The sequence below is a fragment of the Octopus sinensis genome, linkage group LG25 (assembly GCF_006345805.1).
Source record: "Octopus sinensis linkage group LG25, ASM634580v1, whole genome shotgun sequence".
Taxonomy (NCBI): Eukaryota; Metazoa; Mollusca; class Cephalopoda; order Octopoda; family Octopodidae; genus Octopus; species Octopus sinensis.
In genome coordinates, this window is record NC_043021.1 from 12,777,211 (window position 1) to 12,800,183 (window position 22,973).

The following is a 22,973-nucleotide window of genomic DNA, read 5'->3' on the forward strand; positions in this document are numbered from 1 at the left end:
TAAAACCCTGATCAAAAGGCAGATAGATGTCCGCACCAACTATTCTTAGTCGCTCTTGTTACAATCAGCTACTCAGACAGACTAAGCAACAAGCTGGATGAAAGCTGTCCTGGCAGCTATACAAATACTCCACACAATATGCCAAGAGAAACAGGATATAATTTGTGAGCTCATTGAGAAGATCATAGCAGGGTCACCTTCACATCAACCAATCAATTACTATGTAGACATGACTGAGCTCGAAATTATAAACACAAACAAAATTTTACAAAATTCAATTGAATGGAACAAATATTACTGATAACAATTCTTGCCTTCTCAAGCAATTAGCCAGAAAGTTGTTTTGTTATGTTTTTATCGGTCAAAATTTATATCATAGATCTAAAGAGGTAACATTAACTGAACTGAGGTAAATTATTACCCTACTTATTAATTTCTGCATTTGTGTGTTAGTGTTGTAAATTTGGAAGTTGTGGCAAAATTAACCCTTTCACATTTAAACCAGCCATATCTAACCTAAATATTCTACCTGTTTTATATTTAAACTGGCTTCTCACACTGACCCTAAAACGTCATTCTCAAAAATACACAATCACATCATCGAAATCTCAAAGCTACAAGATACCTGATTAATTCAAAACAATGTGAATGCTAAAGGATTGAACAATTACTATTCAAATAAATTATTTCACAAAAATTACTTTTTTTAAAAAAAACTACATTTTTATATTTCCATAAGACAATGTAAGAATTATGACTTTTGTTCTCGGAAAAATAAATAAAATAGGTATTGTCCTCTAACACCACTCAAAGCTAAGTCACTCACACACCAAAAACACTACAAACCTCCATGCAGACAACAGCATATATTGGACATTTCTGTTAAGTGCACATATGCACATTTCACAGTATGCTGTGCAAAAATAGTAAACCTTGCATATTCCAAGACTTTTTTTTTTTAGAACTACTTTATTTGTAATGGGTTTGAAAAGCTCTCAAAAGAACATTTTCTTTTTGTTCCATAAATTCTAAACTACCAGCCTAACAAGGGAAAAATGCAAGACGAATAGTTATTTCCAAAATTGTGTACTTTGGTAATACAATTATAGTAAGGATGAGAGTTGTTAAACCAGCAGCACACAGGACTATATATATTATATACTAATTGTTAAATTAAGATATTTTTCTTAACATGAAACCAATGGTGACCTTAATACACAAATAAAGAAATTTTATCCACCAATGCAGTGTTGAGCACTTGTTCTCGTTGACATTTACACACACACACATTATTATTATTATATATATATATATATATATATATATATATATTATATATATATATAAAGCAAAAATTACGTCATTTCTAAAAAAAATTTAATATGTTCAAATTATTTAAATTTGCATCTTGCATCATTAGTTGAACAACAAAAATAGAAAATTACATTTCATGTGACTTTAGACAAAAATTTAAAAGGAATTAAAATCAAGAGACCATACAGATCTTAAGTTTCTCGTTGTTCATTATCATCTGTAGCTACTCTGGTTGTTCACATTAAAAGGAATAAAATATTTGACTGAAAAGTCCACAAGAAGATGAGAAAATTAAAAAAGATTACAGTGGAATAAATAGGAGAAAAACTGTAAAAGACATGAAGCAAAATGAAACAAAAATACCAACAGAAACTAACAACAGCAGAACAAAAGAATAAATTTGTTTTCGTCTCACACAAAACCAATTTTCTTAAAAGGAGGTTATGGTGAAATAATTCAACCTCAGCATATTACGGGCCCTTGATGAGCGCAAGGGAATGTTTTGACTTCAGTGAAGTCTGAACTTGAAACCAAGCAGGACAAAACTAAACACTGTTAAAAGTATTTAGCCTGACATTTAACCATCTTTACCATTTCCATTTTATTTTTCATTGCTTCATTTTTTTCTTCTCTTTTTTTTTTTTTTTTTTCCATTTTCATTTTTAAAAATGGTGCTGAAAAATTCTTTTGTCGCTTATGGACGACTAAAAGAAGTCGAAGGAGGAGGAGGAGAAAAAATGAAGTGGGATTGAAGGGAGAAAGCCAAGAACAAAATATGAAATAACAGAAACAACAGCAACATAAATAATGATGTGTAATAATATAAAAGCAATTATTATTATTATTATTCACTTTCCATTGCCATAATGTAAATCCCTGCCCCCAACTATATATATATACACACATACAGCCAAGCATGCAACAAGAGTTAATTAACTAAGCAAGAATAAAAGGTGGGGGGAACAAAAAAAAATACCAATAAAAAAAAAACCAGACAACAAAAAACACATGTTCTTTCACAGCAGTTTGTATTATATATATATATATGTATTTATATATATACACACACACACATTTTATATAATATATATATATATAAAATAAAATGTGCATACATACATTCACATCTGCCACACACACATAAGAGGGATCAAAAATGGACATTCCACAAAATTTTCATTACATAAAAAGGGAAAAAGAAAGAAAAAAAAAAGATACAAAGATTTCCTGTAGTTAAAGATGCTTTAATGGTTGACAAAATCTCACTTACAAAGAGCCCTTTTGTGAGAAACACAAGAATTGTCAAGGACCTTTTAGCAATGCAATGGAGGAGAAAGAAAGAGGAGACAAAAAAACAGATAATAAAAGGAAGCGGTAAAGTTGGGTGGGGGGCAGCTCCTTTGGTCCATTTTACTGAAACAGATTTAAACAGTTCTAAAAATATAGTTTACGGTGTCAGGCACCATTAAAAACATAGGCCAGTGTCTTTTTTTAGATGATTTAAGGTTTATTTTAAAAGTTGGTAAATATTTTTTTAAAATTTTATTTATCAAACAAATGTCCCAACTGATCAAGACAGTGGAGTGTTAAAATAAATGAAACACTATTTGAAAGTTGGATGATGATGGTGGTGGTGGTAATGGTGATAGTAGAAGTAGTAGTAGTGGTGGTGATGTTACTATAGCAGTATTTAGAAGAGAGAAAACTACTGATGTCTTTTGGTTGGTTTACACAACAAATTCGTGTTCCAACCACACAGAGGAGGAAAAAGGCTTTCTTCAAATCATACAAGTTTTAATTTAAATTAGGATAATTAACTTAATAATATCACATACTAGAAAATCCTGTAAAGAAAACTAAAAAAAAATTGTGTAATAAAAAGAAGCAGAAAGCAAAAGATGATTTGAAATCTAAGTGGAAAGACAGAGTTTATAAGGTTCAGGTCACTTTAAACAGTGGGTTATTTAAATTTTGTCATTATATAATGACAATAGCCAATTAGATTCTTTTTTTAGCTGTCAAATATTCTTTGTGGATCTAATGCAAAATTTCTACTTTAAACATAGCATTTATTTGACTAAGAATCTCTGGAAACTATTCCACCATAGAAATAGTATCACATGCTAGTCCTGAAATTACAAATAACAAAAATATGAAAAGATGCTTTAAATGTAAGCAAAACTGTCAGTTTCCAACAGTTCCTCTCGACTGCTGTGTAAGATCAGTATCATTTTAGTCATGGGAAAGGGGTAAAATTCCAAATATGGTAAACTAAAGACTCTTCATACTATATATATATATATATATATATATATATATATATATATATATATAAAACAAAGTCTTTACCAACATGCAAATTTTCATTCAGGAAAACTGTATTTTCCCAGTTCAAAGTCTCAATATATAAAAACAAAAATTTCCATTATGAACGGCTTAGAAAATTTAATTGTTGAGATGTTTCTAATTAAAATAATCATGTAATTATAGATTGTATGTATGAACCCACAGTTGAAATTTACAAGTTTGTGCTGGATGATTAATGCTGAGCTTGATACAATGAGAATGGTAAAAAGCAAAATGTGACCTTTCTGTTATTCCCCCCTCTTTAGTATCTACGCTCCAGGAGAGGAGGGCATTATAAAGAATAGCGAGGGGAAACAAAAGGGAAAGGTACACTGGGTTTGTGCTTGGAACGTCACACAAGTTGTTACCTACCCTGTGGAGGCATACCATACTGTGGTCGATAGGGTGGCACACTGCTTGAATATGGAGATGAGAAGTTGGAAGTGTTCATGAAGGGTGATGCTTGAGGTGAGGATTGGGCTGATACAGCCGACGTAGGCGTTGGTGTAGCAGCAGGGCTCTGCTGAGGTGGTATTGTAGGAGGTGCTGATGGTGGAGCGGTAGTGGTTGTCTGTCCAGGATTGACAAGACGGTTTAAGATGTTGCGTTCAGACATTTGGAGCCTCTGTGTCACAGGAGGTATGCGGGCCAGGGTGGCAGGTAAACGGCTAACATCTTGTTTCATATCACTGAGTAATTCTTCGAGCTGATTGAGAACTGAAAATAGAAAAAAATATCGATGTTTTTTTTTTTTTTTGGTTTTTACTAGAATTTAAGAAAAATTATTTGTAAAATATCAGTAAAAATTTCATGCCAAGAAGCATAAGTTTGTTTCACAACTGAGAAAAAATTTTTTTAAATTTTCTACAAGGCATGGCTGTCTGGTTAAAAAGCTCATTTTGTAACCACAGTGGGTTTGGGTTGAGTCCCACTATACTAGCATCTTGGGTGTCTCCTATAGCCCAGAGCCAACCAACACCTTGTGAAGGTATTTTGTAGACAGAAACTGTGTGGCAATCCGTCATATGTATGTTTATCCACCACATAGCTTTGCAACTGGTGTTGGTTTGTTTATGTCCTTATAACATTAGCAGTTAAGAAAAAGAGATCGATAGACCAAGTACCAGACTTAGAAAATATGTACCGAGGTAGATTCGTTCAACTAAGGTCTCAATGACTGTGCCTTAGAATGGCCACAGTCAATAGACTCACAAGGTTTTGGTAGGCCTGAACTTATAGTAGAAGGCACTTGCCCAAGGTGCCACGCAGTGGGACTGAACCCAGAACCATGTGGTTGCGAAGCAAGCTTCTGCCCACACAGCCACGCCTGTGCCTATGCACTCAAAGCTTCATTACCCTTAACTATGGTAAACAGTTTTATATATGTATCAATCCATCTTTTGTTGAGGAATGTCATGTTTGAAACTATTTTTTTTTCTTATATTCTAATCCTTTTTTTTTTTTGATAGATATTTAACATCTTTATTGGAATGACCATGAAATTTAATTCTCCAGTTGAAAGGTTACAAAAATGTGATTAGAAGAATATCACAATGACATTAAATGTTGAATTGAAATGGAAATTTAAATAAATGTATAGCAAAGAAATACCTTTGTGTAGGACAGCATTAGCTGGTTTGTTTCCAGCCAAAGATTCTTTAGACAAATGCTGGTGACTTTCTGCCAAGCATTCTAATTCAGCAAACCTAGGAAAAATAAAAATGTATAAATATCAAAATATAATAAATAAATAAATAAATATATACATACATACATACATACATACACACAGCTATATCACACCCCCATATATATAAATACATTTTTGAGGCCCCCTTTGGTCATGAATGACTATGGGATTGCACCTAGAAAATTACCCACCGAGGCACAAGTCCGGGCAAGGTTGTTTATGGAAGACCAACAGTCGCCCATGCATACCAGCCTCTCCTCTCCATGCTACAGATGTTGTCCAAAGGGAAAGGCAAAGGCTGTTACAGCTTGGCACCTGTGACGTTGCAACTCATTTCTACAGCTGAATGAACTGGAGCAACATGAAATAAAGTGTCTTGTTCAAGAACACAACATGCAGCCCGGCCCAGGAATTGAAATCACAACCTCACGATCATATGCTCGATGCTCTAACCACAGGAGCCATGCGCCTTCACAATATAAATACATATGTAGTATATATACATATATATATATACAGAGAGAGAGAGAGAGTGTGTCAATAAAACGTATATCAGAAAAGAGCTGTCCACAAGTCTGTGGTTTTCATGGATACGAAACATTTGGTAACTATGACCAGAATTTAACTTTTTGTTTTAATATATATTTATACATATATACGTATATATCTATACACACACACACACACACACAAATACATGTAGTTCTATATACACATACACGTTGTGTATAGACAGACCAGATGTATAAATAGCAAGATTATGTGTTGTGTAGGTGCATCAGAAGGAAGACAGAGAAAGAAAAAGGTAGAAAGGTGATGAGAGAAAAGGAGAAATAGAAAAAGAAAGGAAGAAATAGAGAAAGATAAAAGAGTAGGATACAAACCTGGCATTAAGTGCCATAGCAGGATGGTTAGGATCTTGCGTTAAGTTAAGGTAAGCTGCTCTTCTTAGCTGTTCCTCAATCACTAAAGCTTGCTCCAGCAGCTGTATATAACAAAAGAATGTGTTAGATGCACTCTGCGACAACAATCAGTTCTGAACTTCATTAATTTCCAACGTAATGTTCATTAACCCTTTCGTTACTAACTTGGCTGAAACTGGTTCTGGCTTTGAGTATAAATGTCTTATTTTTGTAAGTTTTGAATTGAAGTCTTCCACCAAACCTTAGTCACAATTTATGTAACTAATACTAGCTGAATGATAGCTCAGTTATTTTACTAAATTCTTTGTTATGTTAGTAACATAAAGAATTTGTAAGTAACATAAAGAATTATGTAAGTAATTGAAAGAAACAGAGCATTTCAAAAATACAGTAACGAAAGGGTTAAAACAACACTAGGTATTTTGTTAAGTATGACATTAGCAATATATCAAAACAGGCCAATGCATTTTAAATATTTCTTTTATTAATATGTATACAGAAAATAAATATCAGCTATGCATAAGAAAATTCCATGAATCTTAGCCCATATCAGAGAATAGCTAGTAAAATTGCGAATTTTGTGTATAGTAATATAAGTATAAGCTGTCGTAATATCTGATGGTTAGAGAGATTAAACAGATTAAAACATTATAAATCATCAATTTGTTGTTTTTTTCTACTTTTTAAATTATCATTTTAGTCAGGACATAAAGCAAAGGCCATGACTCTACATTGCTGAAACATACAGGGAGGAGAAATGGAGGCTCAAACCAAGGACCAAGCCTGAATAATTACAACACAAAGTGTTAGGCTGTGGTGTTACCATGAATGATAGATTAGGCCTACTACTCAAATAGCTAGCCATGATGGAATTTAAACTGGAAAAAGTATCACAAGCTATCCAGAGTGACATTTAAAAAAAGTTCTGCCAATCCACTGCTCAGGGTCAGTACTTTCTATCAAGCCCCAAAAGGACGAAAGGTAAAGCTAACCTCAGCAGGATTCGAACTCAGAGTGCAAAGAAGCAGAAGAAATATTGAGGCATTTTTGCTTGATGCTCTAATATCCCAGCTGATTTGCTAGGAGTGTAACTCCAGAGGTGGTAAGAGCCTGGAAGAAATACTGGTTAGATTCCACTGTTCTCTTCACAGCCAACAATAAAATGGCTAAGATTTATAAAGACAACTTCCATGCCATCCTTTACACTTTATTCGTCCAAAATAAAAACTTACATAAAGCAGCACCAGATATTTGAATATATTTGTACAGTATCACAAAGGTCCTCTATATTTTTAGCCCTTTAGCATTCAAATTATTCTATCAAATGTAATGCTTTTTCATTCCCATTGTTTTAAATTAATGTGGCATTATTTTGTAGCTTTGAACTTTTGATGATGTGATTCCATATTTTTGGAATGGCATTGAAGGGTAGGAGTGATAGGCTGGATCTGACTGGTTAGAACATAAAACCGGTAACATGTTAAGGCCAGATATGGCCAGTTTATAGACTAAAGAATTAAGTAACTCCCCATTCCTCATTTTTATTATATACGGAGGTACAAGTTAAACCTGTTAAAATACTTAGTACAGCTTGTTCTCTCCACACACAAATACAAGATAAAATATTCAAAGGTATTGTAAATAAATGTTTAGCGCAATGACAAAGTATTAGAGCAATAAAAGTGCAATGAATTTATGAAGCAATAACACTAATGAAGTTAAAAATGGGATTTTTACAGATGGGGGAGTAAGAAAAAATAAATGACATACCTTGAAGCGACGAGCTAGGAATTTATTCTTGATCTCTAGGAAGTTACCTTTCCCCTGTTCACTTTGGAATGGTTCATTGATAATTTGGAAACGGATGTCATTTTGGATATCTTGCCAGCGACCATATCCATGGCTAAAGACAATAGGTTAAGGAAAAAAGATATTAGCTTGGCACTGGGACATAAATTAACAGTGATTATACCCAGTTGTATTTATGTATACAATATATACATATACACATGTATGTGTATTCTTTTATTCTTTTGCTTGTTTCAGTCATTTGACTGCAGCCATGCTGGACCACCACCTTAAAGAGATTTTAGACGAAGAAATCGACCCCTGGACTTATTCTTTGTAAACCTAGTACTTATTTTATTGGTCTCTTTTGCCAAGCAGCTAGGTTGCAGGGATATAAACACATTATCAAGCTATGGTGTGAGGAGAGAGAGAGATAAACACAGACACAAAGTACCAAATCCAGCTACATGGCTTTGGTCAGCCTAAGGTTATAGTATAAGACACTTGCCCAAGGTGCCACACAGTGGGACTGGACACAGGACCTTGATTTTGGGAAGCAAGCTTCTTACCACACAGCCACGCCTGTGCTGGTGCTACATAAAAAGCACTCAGTCCACTCTACAGAGTGGTTGGTGCTTGGAAGGGCATCCAGCTGTAAAAACCCTGCCAAAACAGACATGGTAGCCCGGGGTAGTCTTCTATCTGGCCAGTTCCTGTCAACTGTCCTACCCATGCATGGAAGACATGTTAAACCATGTAGAGAAAGTTAACACTGGAGAAATATGAAAATTTTTCAATTAACTCTATTACCTTTTTTTATACACATATCACACTGGTGAAGTCTAACTGCTTTTATTTACTTCAGTGATTGCAATAGGGATGAATAAGACTACATCCTTAAAAGGTCCTTTTTATTAAAATATCCAAAGAAAAAAATTGACAGAGCTGTAGAATACAAAGCAATAATAATGACTCAACCCAACTGAAAAAGAAGCCGAAATACATAAATTTTTCAAAGGATACGTAACAATGCCAGCCAATAACCAGTAATCATGGCGCCTGTGCCAAACCTCATGTTCTTTGCCCGGCTGCAAAGCTCTCTGTTCATTTTGCCACAAAGTATGCAATTCAGTAAAACCTCCGTCAGCAATGTTAAACATAAACTTTTGATTCTGTTCTTCTTTCTTCAGATCAACGGCCTTAGGAGGCTGGGACTGTGTCGAAGACTGTTCATCAGTTTCATCTAGTAACAAGAGAAAGACATTTAAGAACACAAAAAGCTTAATTCAACAGACTACAAAAACAGCATTGTTTCTGGCTGTTCTGTTATTTAAATAATATACTAAGTAAAAATTTCAGGTATTTGGACCTCAAGTCCATGGAACAACCAGCAAAGTAACATCTGTTCATTTCACCTATCAGCTGCAGGATTTTGTCCCAATTTTCAAATTCTTGACAAATGAGAGATATTTCTCTCAATTGTGGAGATATATCTTAGTATTGAAACTTAGCTAAACATTTAATTCAATTAAATGTTTTGTGACATAACAACATTGATATGCAGTAATCCCTCAACTATTGCAGGTGTTACGTTCCAAAACACTCCACAATAGGTAAAAATCCACAAAGAAACAGTACTGTACTGTTTATTTTTTTATAATTTGTATATATCTATTTTATTATAAATGCAAAACACCACCACAGTGGAATCAAAGTCAGCTTAAATAATAAGCCGCGATATGGCGAGGGATTACTGTAATACAAGCACTTCACCTTCTCAGATCTAAACTAACGATGATTCAGTGAGCTGCACCTGGGTTCAGTCGGTATATGGCAACAGCTCGTGTTTTCTAAACACTCAGATAACAATGGAAGCAAATTAGGCTTCAACAAGCTCCATTATCTTCATGTAATTAAATAAGGATTTTCTTTTATTAGGAACAGAGCCAAACTTTGCAAGGATATTTAAACCCTCATATATATATATATATTTTTACTGGTAATATATTTATATCATTTTATTTAGAATGTTCAATCAAACTTAGACATCTGTGATATATTTCTGAATTTATCAATTATTTCTGACATAAGCACAATGCCACAGATTTTTTGGAAGTCAACGTTGACTTCAGTGGGAATAAGGAAATATCCTATAATTAAAACATTAACAATAAAATCTTTACCACCTATAGACAACATTGCTACCACTTATGAACAACCAATATACGGTCACCCAAACAGCTAGAAACAGCAGCCAATCTTCCTCGTATCACAACCTATTATCTTAAAAAGAAAGACAAAGGATAATACAGGGAGTCATAAAATTCACTAATGGGTTTCAATTTCTAATAACTTCCTTAACTTTACAAATAAATGCACGAAATTTTGATACAATATAAAGGACATAATGGAACTTAATATGCGCCAGTCCAGTCTTGCAACTCCACTGCATCACAAATGAAAAATGACATTGCTTAAATTGCAGCCATTTTCGGCTTTGCATGCCCATGTTCTTTCCAAAACTTGCACCATAACACCCACAAGAGTTTCAGACCCCACTTCTCTGATTTCTCTATCGATGTTCTCCAGTTGCACCAGGGTCTCTGGTCTGTTGATGTAAAGCTTCTCCTTCAGGTATTTCCATGAGAAAAAATCCTTGCTAGTCAAGTCTGGGGGGTGTGAAGGCCACTTGACATTGCCATAGTGGGGGATTATTATCTCTCTTTAAAACACTGCCATAGCAACTGCATTGTTTCTCTTGCAGTATGAGCAGTTGCTCCAATCTTGCTGGAACTTTGTGTGACGTCTACTTTCAATGGCCTTCACATTCCTCAAACCAGAGACCCTGGTGCAACTGAAGGAGAACATCAATAAAGAAATCAGAGAAGTGGGGTCTGAAACACTTGATGGTATTATAGTACAAGTATTGGAAAGAGCACAAGTGTGCGAAGCTGAAAATGGATACCATTTAAGTGATGTCATTTTCCATATGTGATGTAGTGGTGTAGCAAAATTTGACTTGTGCATATTAATTTCCATTATGTCCTTCATATTGTATCAAAATTTCATTTATTTGTAAAGTTAAGGAAGTTATTAAAAACTGAAACCCATCAGTGACTTTTGGGACACCTTGTACAATCCTCAATATGCTATGTCTGGAACAATCACGATAGAATGATTACAGCTTGAATGCCCTTTATCGTAGGTATGCTTGTTCAGAAGTTACTTTGGGTTAAACAACAACATTAGCCAAATCTTGATGAATGACAAGAAGCATCAATAGAGACATTTTCAAACCAAAAATGAAACTGAACAAGAAAGCAAGAGACCGAGTTGCCAGAGACATCTAACAAAGCAACCAGACACTGGAAGGCATGAGGAATTATTGTGATGAAGAATAAATGAAAAATAATGAAGTCTAAGCAATTAGCAAGAGAAGGGTTGGGCGAAAACAATATGGAGAGTAATAATTTTCAGACAAAAAGATGGATTGTTGAATTATACCACAACATATATACATCGGGTTTTTACAGACCTACACATGCAGTTGTATGCATAAATTCAAGCATATACATCAAGAAAAAGAAAAGCATCTCTTTTAATGTATGTACATTACCAGTGCTAACTGTATATAAAACGTTTCTCACACTTGTCCCTATCCTAAATCAATCCAACCAAACATTCATTTCCAAAACCAGCCCCTCAACATGGCACTTAGTTCCTGTTACAGACAGAAGACTGGATACAAATATCTTCTCTGGACAGGTACCTTTCATAAACAGACTTAGTGCTCATTACCTAAACAAGGCAACTATTGTTTCTGGAGCACAACACAAATTACCTGTTGTGTTCCAAAATTCAAATTAGCTTAGATCTTTCCCAGACACCCTCTACCACTTTTAATGGATATATCCATACCCCGCCTCCGGTCCCCTTTACATCTGGAATATACCATCTCTTTGGATTGCAGACTCAACAGTTTTCAATTCACACTTTTCTATTTCTCTAACCTGAATCAGTGAACTCTTATTTAGCCTATTGGCAGCACTCTGCTACCCTTGTGCTCCAAATCTCAATACTGCTCAGCATCAAAGCTGACACACAGTATCTCCTAAAACAGAGAATAATGTACCTTGCTTCTTTTCCTCTTTTTCTTCTGTAGCTTTCTCTCCTTCTTTCTTATCCTTAACCTTATCTTCTTTTTTCACTTTATCAAGAGTTTCCACCTTGTCTTCAGACTTTGATTCTTTTGTGTCAGTTCCCGTTTTTTCTTTGTCTTTGAAAAAAATACATATACAAACAAAGTTAGTTTCCAAGAGCCACTTAAGGCTCCATTGTTAAGCATCAGACAATCATCTGATGAGTCCGCAGTTAATATCTCATCACTGCATTATATCAGTTTTTGGCAAGACAGCTCTCATGAGCCTAATGCACCAAGCTTTAGTGCCATAAAACTGGAGGTTTCATTGTGTTAGTGTTAAGAGTACAAAAGATTTCATGCCTAAACCTAACTGTACTAATAACCAGAGTTTCTGACCCTCAGACTCTTCCTTTTTTTTTTAATGTACAATGATGGTGTAATTTTAGTAGAATTACAGTTGGTGTAGAAATATTTCGTTATGCAAAGCAATTGAAATAAAAGAGCAAATCAAAATCCTTTTATAAAAAAAAAAACTGAAGCAAGATTTGTATGATGTAAGCAATGCATCAGTCATAGAAAATTTAGCAGTGAATTTTATTTTAAGAAAAATACTCAATCAGGAGCTTTTAAACTGAACATAAAACTTAGAAAGTGTAGACCCACAAGTTAAGAACAAGATAGGGATTTTGATATCAGCTTTGCTAGAAAATTAATCAGTTGGCCAAAAAATATAAGATGTAAGTTAAATTTCAAAGACTTAATTAATAGAAATAGAAATTAAATCTAAAATATTCCAAGCTAAGTTTTCCACTCAGATACTAAAACAAAAGAAAAAGGTCAACAACAAAAAATATCTTCATGAAATACTAATTCCCAACAATTCTTACAGATTTTTTAAAAATAAAGCAATGTTAGAACAATATACTCAAGAACTTTTAGACCTTTCTTTATAACATAATTGCAATCATATTGAGTACAGCATAATCTGTGTTTCAGAATTGTAAATGGTGTCAATCTTTGTGTTAGGACTAGCTGTTATTCGGCCCTATGTCTGCCAAAATCCAGGTGATAATAATATTAACCTTTTTGTTACCATATTTCTGTTGAAATACACTGCCTTTGTTTCACTTTATTTTGAAAATAGCAAAGAATTTAGTAAAATAACTTTATCATTATTATGCTAGTGTTTGGAATATAAATTGACTGGAAATATTCTTATTAAGACTTCTACTTATAAACTATTTATGAAAGACATTTTCTTTTCCATGATTAAAATACATCACCTGTGTTCCAATCAATTTTGAAAATAATCGAGAATTTGAACTTCTGATGATTAAGACAGTACATGGAATCCAACTTACAAGATTCTTATATAAAATTATGAAGGATGTAACTTAAAGATGCAGACTTTAAAATTAGAGAGCCGGAGGTAACTTCAGATAGAATGGTATCAAAAGCGTTAAGACAGTAAAGCCAGATTTAAGAAAAAATTGGTTTATCTGAATGAACACTAAATTAATCAACCATGAAACAGCACACAACACAATGGCAGATAACCTTTCCTACTAGTTTACTAACATGAGCTATAAAATACATCACAAGGCCATGATCTAAAGTCAACAAAAACATTAAGCCACAAGAATCTTACCAGACTTCAGATCTTTAACTTCATCAACTTCCATTTTTGTGTCTTTCTCTTTATCTTCATCTTTGCCTTTAGCATTGCTTTCTTCTTCCTTTTTGGAAATGGGTTCATCAATTTGCATGCTTTCCTCTTTGTCTTTGTCTTTATCTTTATCTTTATCTTTACTCTCTGGACTCGCCGCCGCCACCACCACCTCCTTCTGTAAAATAGCAGGTGTTTGGGCCAAGGTTACACCAATGAATAAACTGCTACCCAAGTTACATACAGAGCTATCAGTTTAACAACAAGGCTATACAGATCATTAACTCCTTGGCATTCAGATTACTCTACCAAATTTATACCTTTTTATTCACATTGAGTTAATCCTGCATTATCTTGTAACTCTGAGATTCTAATGATGTGACTTGTTTATTTTTAGAATAACTTTGTATGGTAGGTATGAGAAGCCAGATCTGGCCGATTCAAACTTAAAACAAGTAGAAACTTTGGGCCAGATGAATGCTAAAAGGTTAAACAATTTCTTTTTAATCACTTACCAGTCAGATGATGTATCAATAGAAAAAGTATATTTTTTCTTTTTTAAATGGAAATAAAACACCAAAATTGGACACAACACAAACACAAGTATCCAAGATGAGGAGCTAAGGATTTGAAAAGTCCATTTCAGTTAACAAAATCAGACAATTCTCCCCCAGCTCCTTGATAATCTTTATGTGTCTGCCCATCACAACAGATATAAAACCTTTCTTTTATTAATAGTCTTATTTAGATAAAGAAATATAGAAAATCAAAATTAGAAGTTTTTCTAAAATGTTCTTATATGATGTTCATTGTTCTGAGTTTATTAATACTTACAATTATATTGTGCTAATTAATTATATTATGCTAATTAATATTAACAAGTTTACTTGTTAGCATTCAGATTACTGTCAAATGTAATGCTTATTTATTCATACTGTTTTGAATTAATCATTCATTGTCTTCTAGCTTTGAGATGTTGATGATGTGATTGTTTATTTTGGAGTGAAACTATATGGTAGATGGCAGAGGCCAGTCGAATATTTTGGCCAGATATGGCCAGTTTGAATGCTTAAGGGTTAAATTTGTCTCATTTAATATAGTAAAATCTTTTTTCGTTTCTATACACAAACTGGTTATAAAAGGTTAAACAAAAAGAATTAACATTTAATTACTGGTATAATCTTGTCTTTAAACTAAAAGATGCTACTACCCAAATAGCTCAAAATGAAAAATACTGTGTGAAAAGTCTGGCTGCATCCGAAAAAATATATATCATGAAACAAAAATAAAGGTCTACTCACACGGCCTTCAGCACAAAATTTTAGAATATGCCTCATTATGTTTGCTGTACTGTTAGAGCATCCCAGTTCTCTACCAAGTTGTCTACTGGTTGCAGTACGCTTTTCACGAATAGCATTGACCATTCTTTCTTGCATAGCAGCATTTTTGACAAGGCTTGGTCGCCCAGAACGCTGTTTTGGCTGTATTGTTCCACGAAGAGTTGCATTTTTATAAATTCGTGCTGGTATATTGCGGTCTACTTGAAAGGCATTGCAAAGATCACTCACTGTTTCATTTGCGACCCCATCTTTAATTTGCTGGTAGCGCAGAAGTATTGCCAGTCTATCTCTCTCACTAATTTGTTCACCTCGGCTGCGAGCCATCTAAAGTTAATAATGATTCTGCTAATTCCATGTGTAAACATGTGTTGAATAGAACTCACTGAATAAATCTTAACTAACTGTGTTGTCAATTGTATGCACCTGACATATGCTAACGTGTATGCAGCCAGACTTTTCACACAGAGGATAATTCCTAACAGTACTGACATAGTTGACATTAAATACGGCATTCTTGAATGAATAATATTTACATATTACTCATAGTAGGGAGTGGAGTGTATCAAATATTGGCACATGGTCAACAATTTAATGGGGATGGGGTTAGTCAATTACACTGACCCCACTACTTGAGTGGTACGAAAGAACAAAAGAGGAATCTGAACCTGGAATGCAAGGAGCTGGAAAAAATGCTGCTAAGTATTCTGTATGATGTGCTAATGATTCTCCCAGCTTGCTGCCATAATAACAACTCTAAAAACATACAGGGAAATAAAATAATCCATAAACAAATGATTATCTCACTCAAGTGTTGAATTCAATCTAACTTTTAATTGTTGAAATCATTCAACAGATGCTTAATACTTCCTAACAACTACTGACAAATTATATCCACACTCTTACGCAAAACACCACTACATAAGCACAGGAATTCAGGGTTTTCAAGGAAGGGGGTTGTAAAATATATTTAACTCTTTAGCATTTCAGATTACTCTGTCAAATGTAATTAATCATGCATTATCTCATAGCTTTGAGATTTCAATGATGTGACTTATTTTCAGAAGGATGTTGTAAGATAGGTCTGAGAGGCTAGATCTGAGTGGTTTTTGAACACCAAAGAGAATATTTGAACCAGATATGGCTGACTTAAATGCTGAAGAGTTGAATTATAAACAGCAAAATTGCTAGATGAAATTACATCATAAAATTATATGATCAGAATGAGTTAAATGTCAGATTCAAGCATGCCTTTATTTTATATTAATTGCAAAACTTGCAATAAAAAAAGAATATAAAAGAAAAAAAAAATCACAGGACATGATCAGGGTATAACAATTACTAAGTCTTGATACATTTATAATTAGGGTTCAAGCCACATCAGTTTCACTATGCTCAACTTAGAAAATACCCTTACAACACTTTAGTTAAGCTTCACGATTACAATTGGCAACTGCTGTAGTGTTTATGAAAATATATACTGCCCTAATAAAACTTTCAAGTCATCTAACCATGACTATTTTGATTTGCTTGACAAAAGGTGGTGCTACAGCATGGCCGCAATCAAATGACTGAAACAAGTGACAAGGCAGCTGGAGAACTCCTGCTTAATTAAGAAAACTATCATTGTAGTGTTATCAATGTGCTGCAGGCATACAATACATAACGATGACATAGCCGCATGACTAGTTATTGTAATTTGGGCTTGGGAATAAAAGGCATGTATATAAATGGATTTCCACAACTCAATTATGAGCATTCAATTGTTTAAAATGAACTGCCTACTCATCAAATTAACATTTAAGTGGCTGAATACTCCAGACATACACATAATTCTCAGGCAGAAGCAAAATGACACTGTGCGAAACAAAAGCTGGTCTTTTGAATTTTAAGTACACCCCAATCATGGGCTTCCACCCTGTTTCTCCATCCACTAAATATCACTAAGTTTAGACTGATCCAAGAATATGCTAACTTCTAAACCATTTAACAAAGCTGTGTCCATCAAGCATCTGTGACAATTGCTGACAATGCCCACCAATACATTTACTAAATTTAAGGCAATTAGCTGGCAGAATTGTTAGCACGCGGGACAAAATACTTAGTGCCATTTTGTCTGTCTTGACATTCTTAGTTCAAATTCCACCAGGGTTGGCTTAGTCTTCCATCTTGGAGGGGGCTCGTTAAAATAATTACCAGTTGAATAATGGGGTTGATGCAATCAACTTATCTCTGCTGGCCTTGTGCAAAAACTTGAAATCAATATATTTGCTGCATTTGGGAAAATAAATTGTTACATAAACACATTTAACCCTTTAGCATTTAAATGGCCCAAAATATCCTTTCAGTTCTATATTCTCAAACTGACTAGATCTGATGTCTCACTTGCCCATTCAAAAATAAACAATCACATCACTGATTCCCTGAAAGCTACAAGATAATACATGATTGATTCAAAATAATGTGAATGAATATGCATTAAATCTAACGGAATAATCAGAATGTTGAAAGGCTAAATGAGTTTCAATCTGCACTGGCCTCCACACCTTTGAATCCTTTGCAAAACACCTCAACTTGCCCCATATTTTAAAAATATTATCTCCCAGTCAATTTCCAGCAATAAGCAATAGACTCACTTTTAAAACTACTTTAATCCTTTAGAATTCCAGTTATTCTATCAAATATATGCTTAATCACATTGTTTTGAATTATTCTTGCATTATCTCATAGCTTTGAGATTTTTTATGACAAAGTAATTAATTTTTAGATTAACATTGTAGGATAGGTATCAGTGGCCAGATCTGGCTAGTTTCAACATAAAGCAAGTAGAATAATTTGGCCAGATATGGCCGGTTTAACCCTTTCGTTACTATATTTCTGACCAAAATACACCCCTCATGAGTTTCAATTTAATTCTAAAATAATCATGAATTTAGGCTTGTTTCATTAAATAACTGTAACTTTTTTACTTATCAACATTTTAATGTGATATTTGGAACATAATTAAAGGAAGGGTTCTTAATCAATTCTATTGCATAACTTTTGACTCAAAGTGACTTTAATTACAGGTAAATCCAGGTAAATTGAGCAAAAGGTAAAAATATTAAAATTTTAAATTGAGCAAAAGTTAAAAAATAAAAATTTTGTTTAAACATCACTATAGAAAATGAATCATCAGCTAATATTCAAATGGGTATGCAACAAAATTTTGATAAAGAAGAATTGTGCACATCAGTTGAATTTAATGCACAACAGGTGTACCATAAAGGTGGAATAAACTGAAATATTGGAATCCACCGTAAGTTTGACCGAACTAAAGAAATCGGTCAAAAAATAATATACGGCCCTGGTTATGGTATGGAAGTGATAAATTCCAGACCACATCGTTCCCTAGGCCATGCTGACTAATATTATTTTCCCTGTATAAAAACTAAATCCATGCAGTACCCAGTAATTTGCTTCACAAATTTCCCAAACTTTGAACCCCGATTTTGGGTTTGTTTACAATCTGCGTAAGTTTGTTTCCACATTGATCGCTTCAAACTAGCATACTGAAAAAAATAAAAGTCTAATGGTTTCACTTCCTAAGAAAGGCTATATATAGATAAACTTTATCTCCTCAGAAAAATTGCTAATAAAAACATTTAAAAAGTTTTTTTACTTCATTCCGATGTAAAATCGTCTTCGCTGTCGCCTTCGCCGCTTTGTTTCTTCGGAAGGCGCTGCTTTCATTTTCGGATAAAAAAATATTCATTATTTTGTACACCACGTGCTTTAGTACCTATTTCATTCTTTTTCTCGATATCTCCCTATTTTCCGTTGACAAAGCTTTAAATTCGGAATCAATGCTTGATAACATGAAACTCCTATCCATTTTCAAAGTTGAAGAAAAATCGATGCCGTAAAACATGTGGAAAAAAATCTCCCAAAATTCACTGAGTTGAGATATCACTTCAAGCAATGTCGGATACTATAACTTAACTATTTACAATGTGAAATCACATGCTTTAACGAATGTACCAACGAGATTTGGGTTCAAATTTACATTTAAATAACAATGGGTTCTAACGGCCGGGTATGGCCGGGTTGGTACTTTGAACCAAAAAATTGTTCGGCCGGCTACGGCCGGGTTAGTAACGAAAGGGTTAAGCACTAAAGGGTTACATATGGAGTTTCGCAGGTTCTTCAAAGCACACACTTGGATCACTTGTGCAGTTCAGATAAATATTCCAGATGCTTAATCAATAAAATGACAAATCTATTAGTCTCAGTGGCTGAGTATCACATATAATTTGTACTGTTCACATAATCCTCAAACAGCTGGACAAGGTGTGACAAGCCAGGCTCTTTGAATTCAAGGAATAGTCAAAACCAAAGGGCTTCCACACACACTGTTTTTGTCAACCTAATTTCATTAACAAAGATATTGGTACAAGTGCAGTGGGATCAAACTCTCAAGATCTTGTAAAACAAACTTTTGACCACACAAACAAATATAGTTATGCATTCAGGTTTGAAAATGAGAGAAAAAGCACACAATACATGCAAGTGGTGTCTATGTATTATTTATTAAAAAGCATAGACACTTCAGCCCATCACGAGTTTTTTTCTTTGAATTATTCAACAACCTATTTAATTCTACTAGTAGTAAGATATCAAGACATGCCAATACCACCACATCCCAATTAGGGGAGAAAACCACTGCCTGAAAAAATATATACAGGAACAGGCATGGCTGTGTGGTAAGAAGTTTGCTTCCCAACAACATGGTCTGGGGTTCAGTCTCATTGTGTAGCACCTTGGGAAAGTGTCTTCTATAGCCTCGGGCTGACTAAAGCCTTGTGAGTGGATTTGGTAGACAGAAACTGAAAGAAGCCCTGTTGTGTGCTTTTTGTGTCAGTGTCTCCACTGTATGGATGCAGTCTAATGCCCAAAATAAGTTGAGGATAAAAGATATGTGTGCGTGTGTGTGTGTGTGTGTGTGTGAGTGTGTGTGTGAGAGAGAGAGAGAGAGAGAGAGAGAGAGAGAGAGAGAGAGAGAGAGAGAGAGAGGTGCTGGTGTAGCTGCTTAGTTAAGAAGTCTTTTTAGTAACCCCATGGTTCCAGGTTCAATTCCACTACAAGGTATCTTGGGCATGTCCTGTACTACCACCTCAGGTTGCCCAATAGCTGCAAAGTAGAATTTAGTAGAGAGAAACTGTGTAAAAGCCCATCACCTGTGTGTTCCCAGCTACGTGTATTTCCTACAACTTTACCTCTTAATAAGAGCCAATGCTGTTGCAAAAAGTTACTCGATACATTCAAGATTGTCACATAAAAAAAATACGAGAGACAATATGATTAACGATTAACACAACCCCACCCCACTTGCAAAGGCAGTGCTCCAGAATGGCCACTGTTCAATAACCGAGACTAGTCAAAAGAATAAAAAGAAATAATCTCACCTTCTCTGACTTCTCGCCAGCTTCTTCAGTGGCTGCTTTTTCTTTGTCATCTTTCTTCTCTTCAGGCTTATCTACATCCATATCCTCATTATCTTTGTCCCCAGGTTTATTTCCCTTGTCACCACCCAGCTTGCTTTCCTCTTTATCACTTATATCTTCTCCTCCTTTTTCTGTAGAAGCAGCTCCTGTTTTTTCAGTTTTATCACTTTCTTCTGTTTTGTCAGTTGTCTCTGTCTTATCACTTTCCTCGGGTTTGTCCGTCTTATCGACCGAGTCTGGTATATCGACTGAGTCGGGTTTTTCAGTTTTATCGGGTTTTTCAGTTTTATCGGGTTTATCAGTTTTGTCTGTCGTTTCTGTTTTCTCTGTCTTTTCAGTTTTTTCTGTCTTTTCAGTTTTTTCAGTCTTTTCTGTCTTTTCAGTCTTTTCAGTTTTGTCGGTTTTGTCTGTTTTGTCTGTTTTTTCTATTTTCTCGGATTTTTCAGTCTTATCAGTGTCTTTGCCATCATTTTCCTTTTTAACATCAGATGCACTAATACTTTGATCTTTAGTCTCTTCATCAACATCAATGTCTTCTGATTTGGCATCATCCGCGCCAGCTGAGGGCGCGTCTTTTTCTTTTTTGATTCTCTCTAACGCCTCAGTCGCCTTCATATAAGGCATACTGTGGGTGCCATTGATAGCTTCAAATTCTTGAACCTAGAAAGATGTTTAAAAAAATACACATAATAAAAGTTGAAGAGGGAAAGAGAGAAAAGATATAGTTTGCATTTATAGAAAAGGGCGAAAGAAAGGTTTAAAATACACACACACCAATCATTATCTATTAAATGTCCCATTTTCCATGCTGGCATTGATTACACAGTTCAACAGGAACCAATAAATGGGAGGACTGCTCAGAGCATGGCCTAGCAGTTGGGTGCTACACTCATAATCGTGTGACCAGGGTTTCCATTCCCTGACTGAGCGGTGTGGATGTTGTGATCTGGATTAAAAACTTCATCTCACTTTGCTCTATGGCCAATTCGACACCCGACATAGATTAACCATGCACCTGTACAAGCTAATGATGGTTTGACGGAGGGAGTGAATTAATGTACAGCACAAACAAACAATTTGTGCAGACTGTTTTCAGACAAGAGACTACCATCATACACAGCACACACACAGAGCCCAGGGCAGTCCTCCCACTTTTCAGGAGTTCTAAAGATATGTCAAAAAGCATGACATACAACCAAAGGACATTGATGTGGCCAATCTAACAAAACAGTGTGTATGTGTACATGTATACATAAAAATTATGGAAAGCTAGATAATTACCTTTTTTCTGACAAGGGACATGATGCCGATTCTAGTCAAGACATGCTGCCTCGATAGACCTTCGCGAGGGACACCATCAGCAAATGTTTCCGCATTATCAGCGCCTGGTTCACAAAGATGCCTCATAAACAGGGACACATATGCTCTAAATACTTTCTCCGATTTACCTCTTAAATCTCGTACCAGCCTAAGAATAACAAAGAATAAAGTAAACAGAAGGTTCCAGTGTTCACAAATAACAACAGCAGTTATTAAAATATTAATAAAATAACACAAAAGAGCGAGAAACTAACCATTGTGAGTTAAAAGCATCTTGAGGTGGCATTCCATATCTCATTACTGCATTTAAAAATGCCTTTCGTTGACGCGCATTGAAACCCAGTACCTGTAAAAGACAGTTCCATATTGTAACAATGCAAACAAGTAAACCGTGAAAAAAAAAAGATTAGACATTTAACAGCTCATTTTCTTTCTTTATGATACTTTCATAATTACTGCTCTCTGCCCTCCCAATAATCAAAAGTATTATTTCCAGTTTAATCATTAGAATTTAACTGAAATATAGAAGCAGATTGTCTATAACCTTTCTGTCATCAACTCTAACCTCTTCCTAGACCAGGTATGTTTTTGAACAAAACTCAAAAGGAATGATACTGTTTGTATAATGTTAAAACCAGGAAACACAGGCATATACATACTCCCATCACATATAATAGACATACACACAACAGGGTTCTTACAGTTTCTACCTCCCAAATACATTAAAAAAAACTTTGGTAGACCTGGGGCTATAGCAGAATGTATTTGCCAAAGGAGCCACATGGCCACCATCTTGTCAAATGTTAGTAAATTCAATGTTAAAATCCATTACCATTGCAAAAATGCCAGTATGCAACATTTAAAACTAATTTTGGACCCTGGATGAAGTCATTTCACTTCAATTACACTACACTCAGCAAAGACATAACCACAACCCATTTCTCTCACCTTTCATAATATCGTCG

The 22,973-nt window shown here is 34.6% G+C and overlaps 1 protein-coding gene across 15 annotated transcripts in view; it reads right to left on the bottom strand.

Moving 5' to 3' along the window:
• LOC115224556 (chromodomain-helicase-DNA-binding protein 4) overlaps positions 1 to 22,973 on the bottom strand; it is a 115,210-nt gene that overhangs the window by 11,757 nt on the left and 80,480 nt on the right. For 13 of the 15 annotated variants that reach the window (XM_036513355.1, XM_029795470.2, XM_029795478.2 and 10 more), the window contains 10 exons: positions 22,263 to 22,354; positions 21,970 to 22,156; positions 20,650 to 21,348; positions 13,851 to 14,046; positions 12,194 to 12,337; positions 9,085 to 9,304; positions 8,044 to 8,176; positions 6,235 to 6,335; positions 5,272 to 5,366; positions 4,033 to 4,377 (listed from right to left, as the gene is read on the bottom strand). In XM_036513355.1, coding sequence (XP_036369248.1) covers positions 4,033 to 4,377; positions 5,272 to 5,366; positions 6,235 to 6,335; positions 8,044 to 8,176; positions 9,085 to 9,304; positions 12,194 to 12,337; positions 13,851 to 14,046; positions 20,650 to 21,348; positions 21,970 to 22,156; positions 22,263 to 22,354 — 2,212 coding nt within the window. The remainder of the gene's footprint in view (positions 1 to 4,032; positions 4,378 to 5,271; positions 5,367 to 6,234; positions 6,336 to 8,043; positions 8,177 to 9,084; positions 9,305 to 12,193; positions 12,338 to 13,850; positions 14,047 to 20,649; positions 21,349 to 21,969; positions 22,157 to 22,262; positions 22,355 to 22,973) is intronic. The other 2 variants (XM_036513356.1, XM_029795477.2) reach the window with 2 other exon arrangements.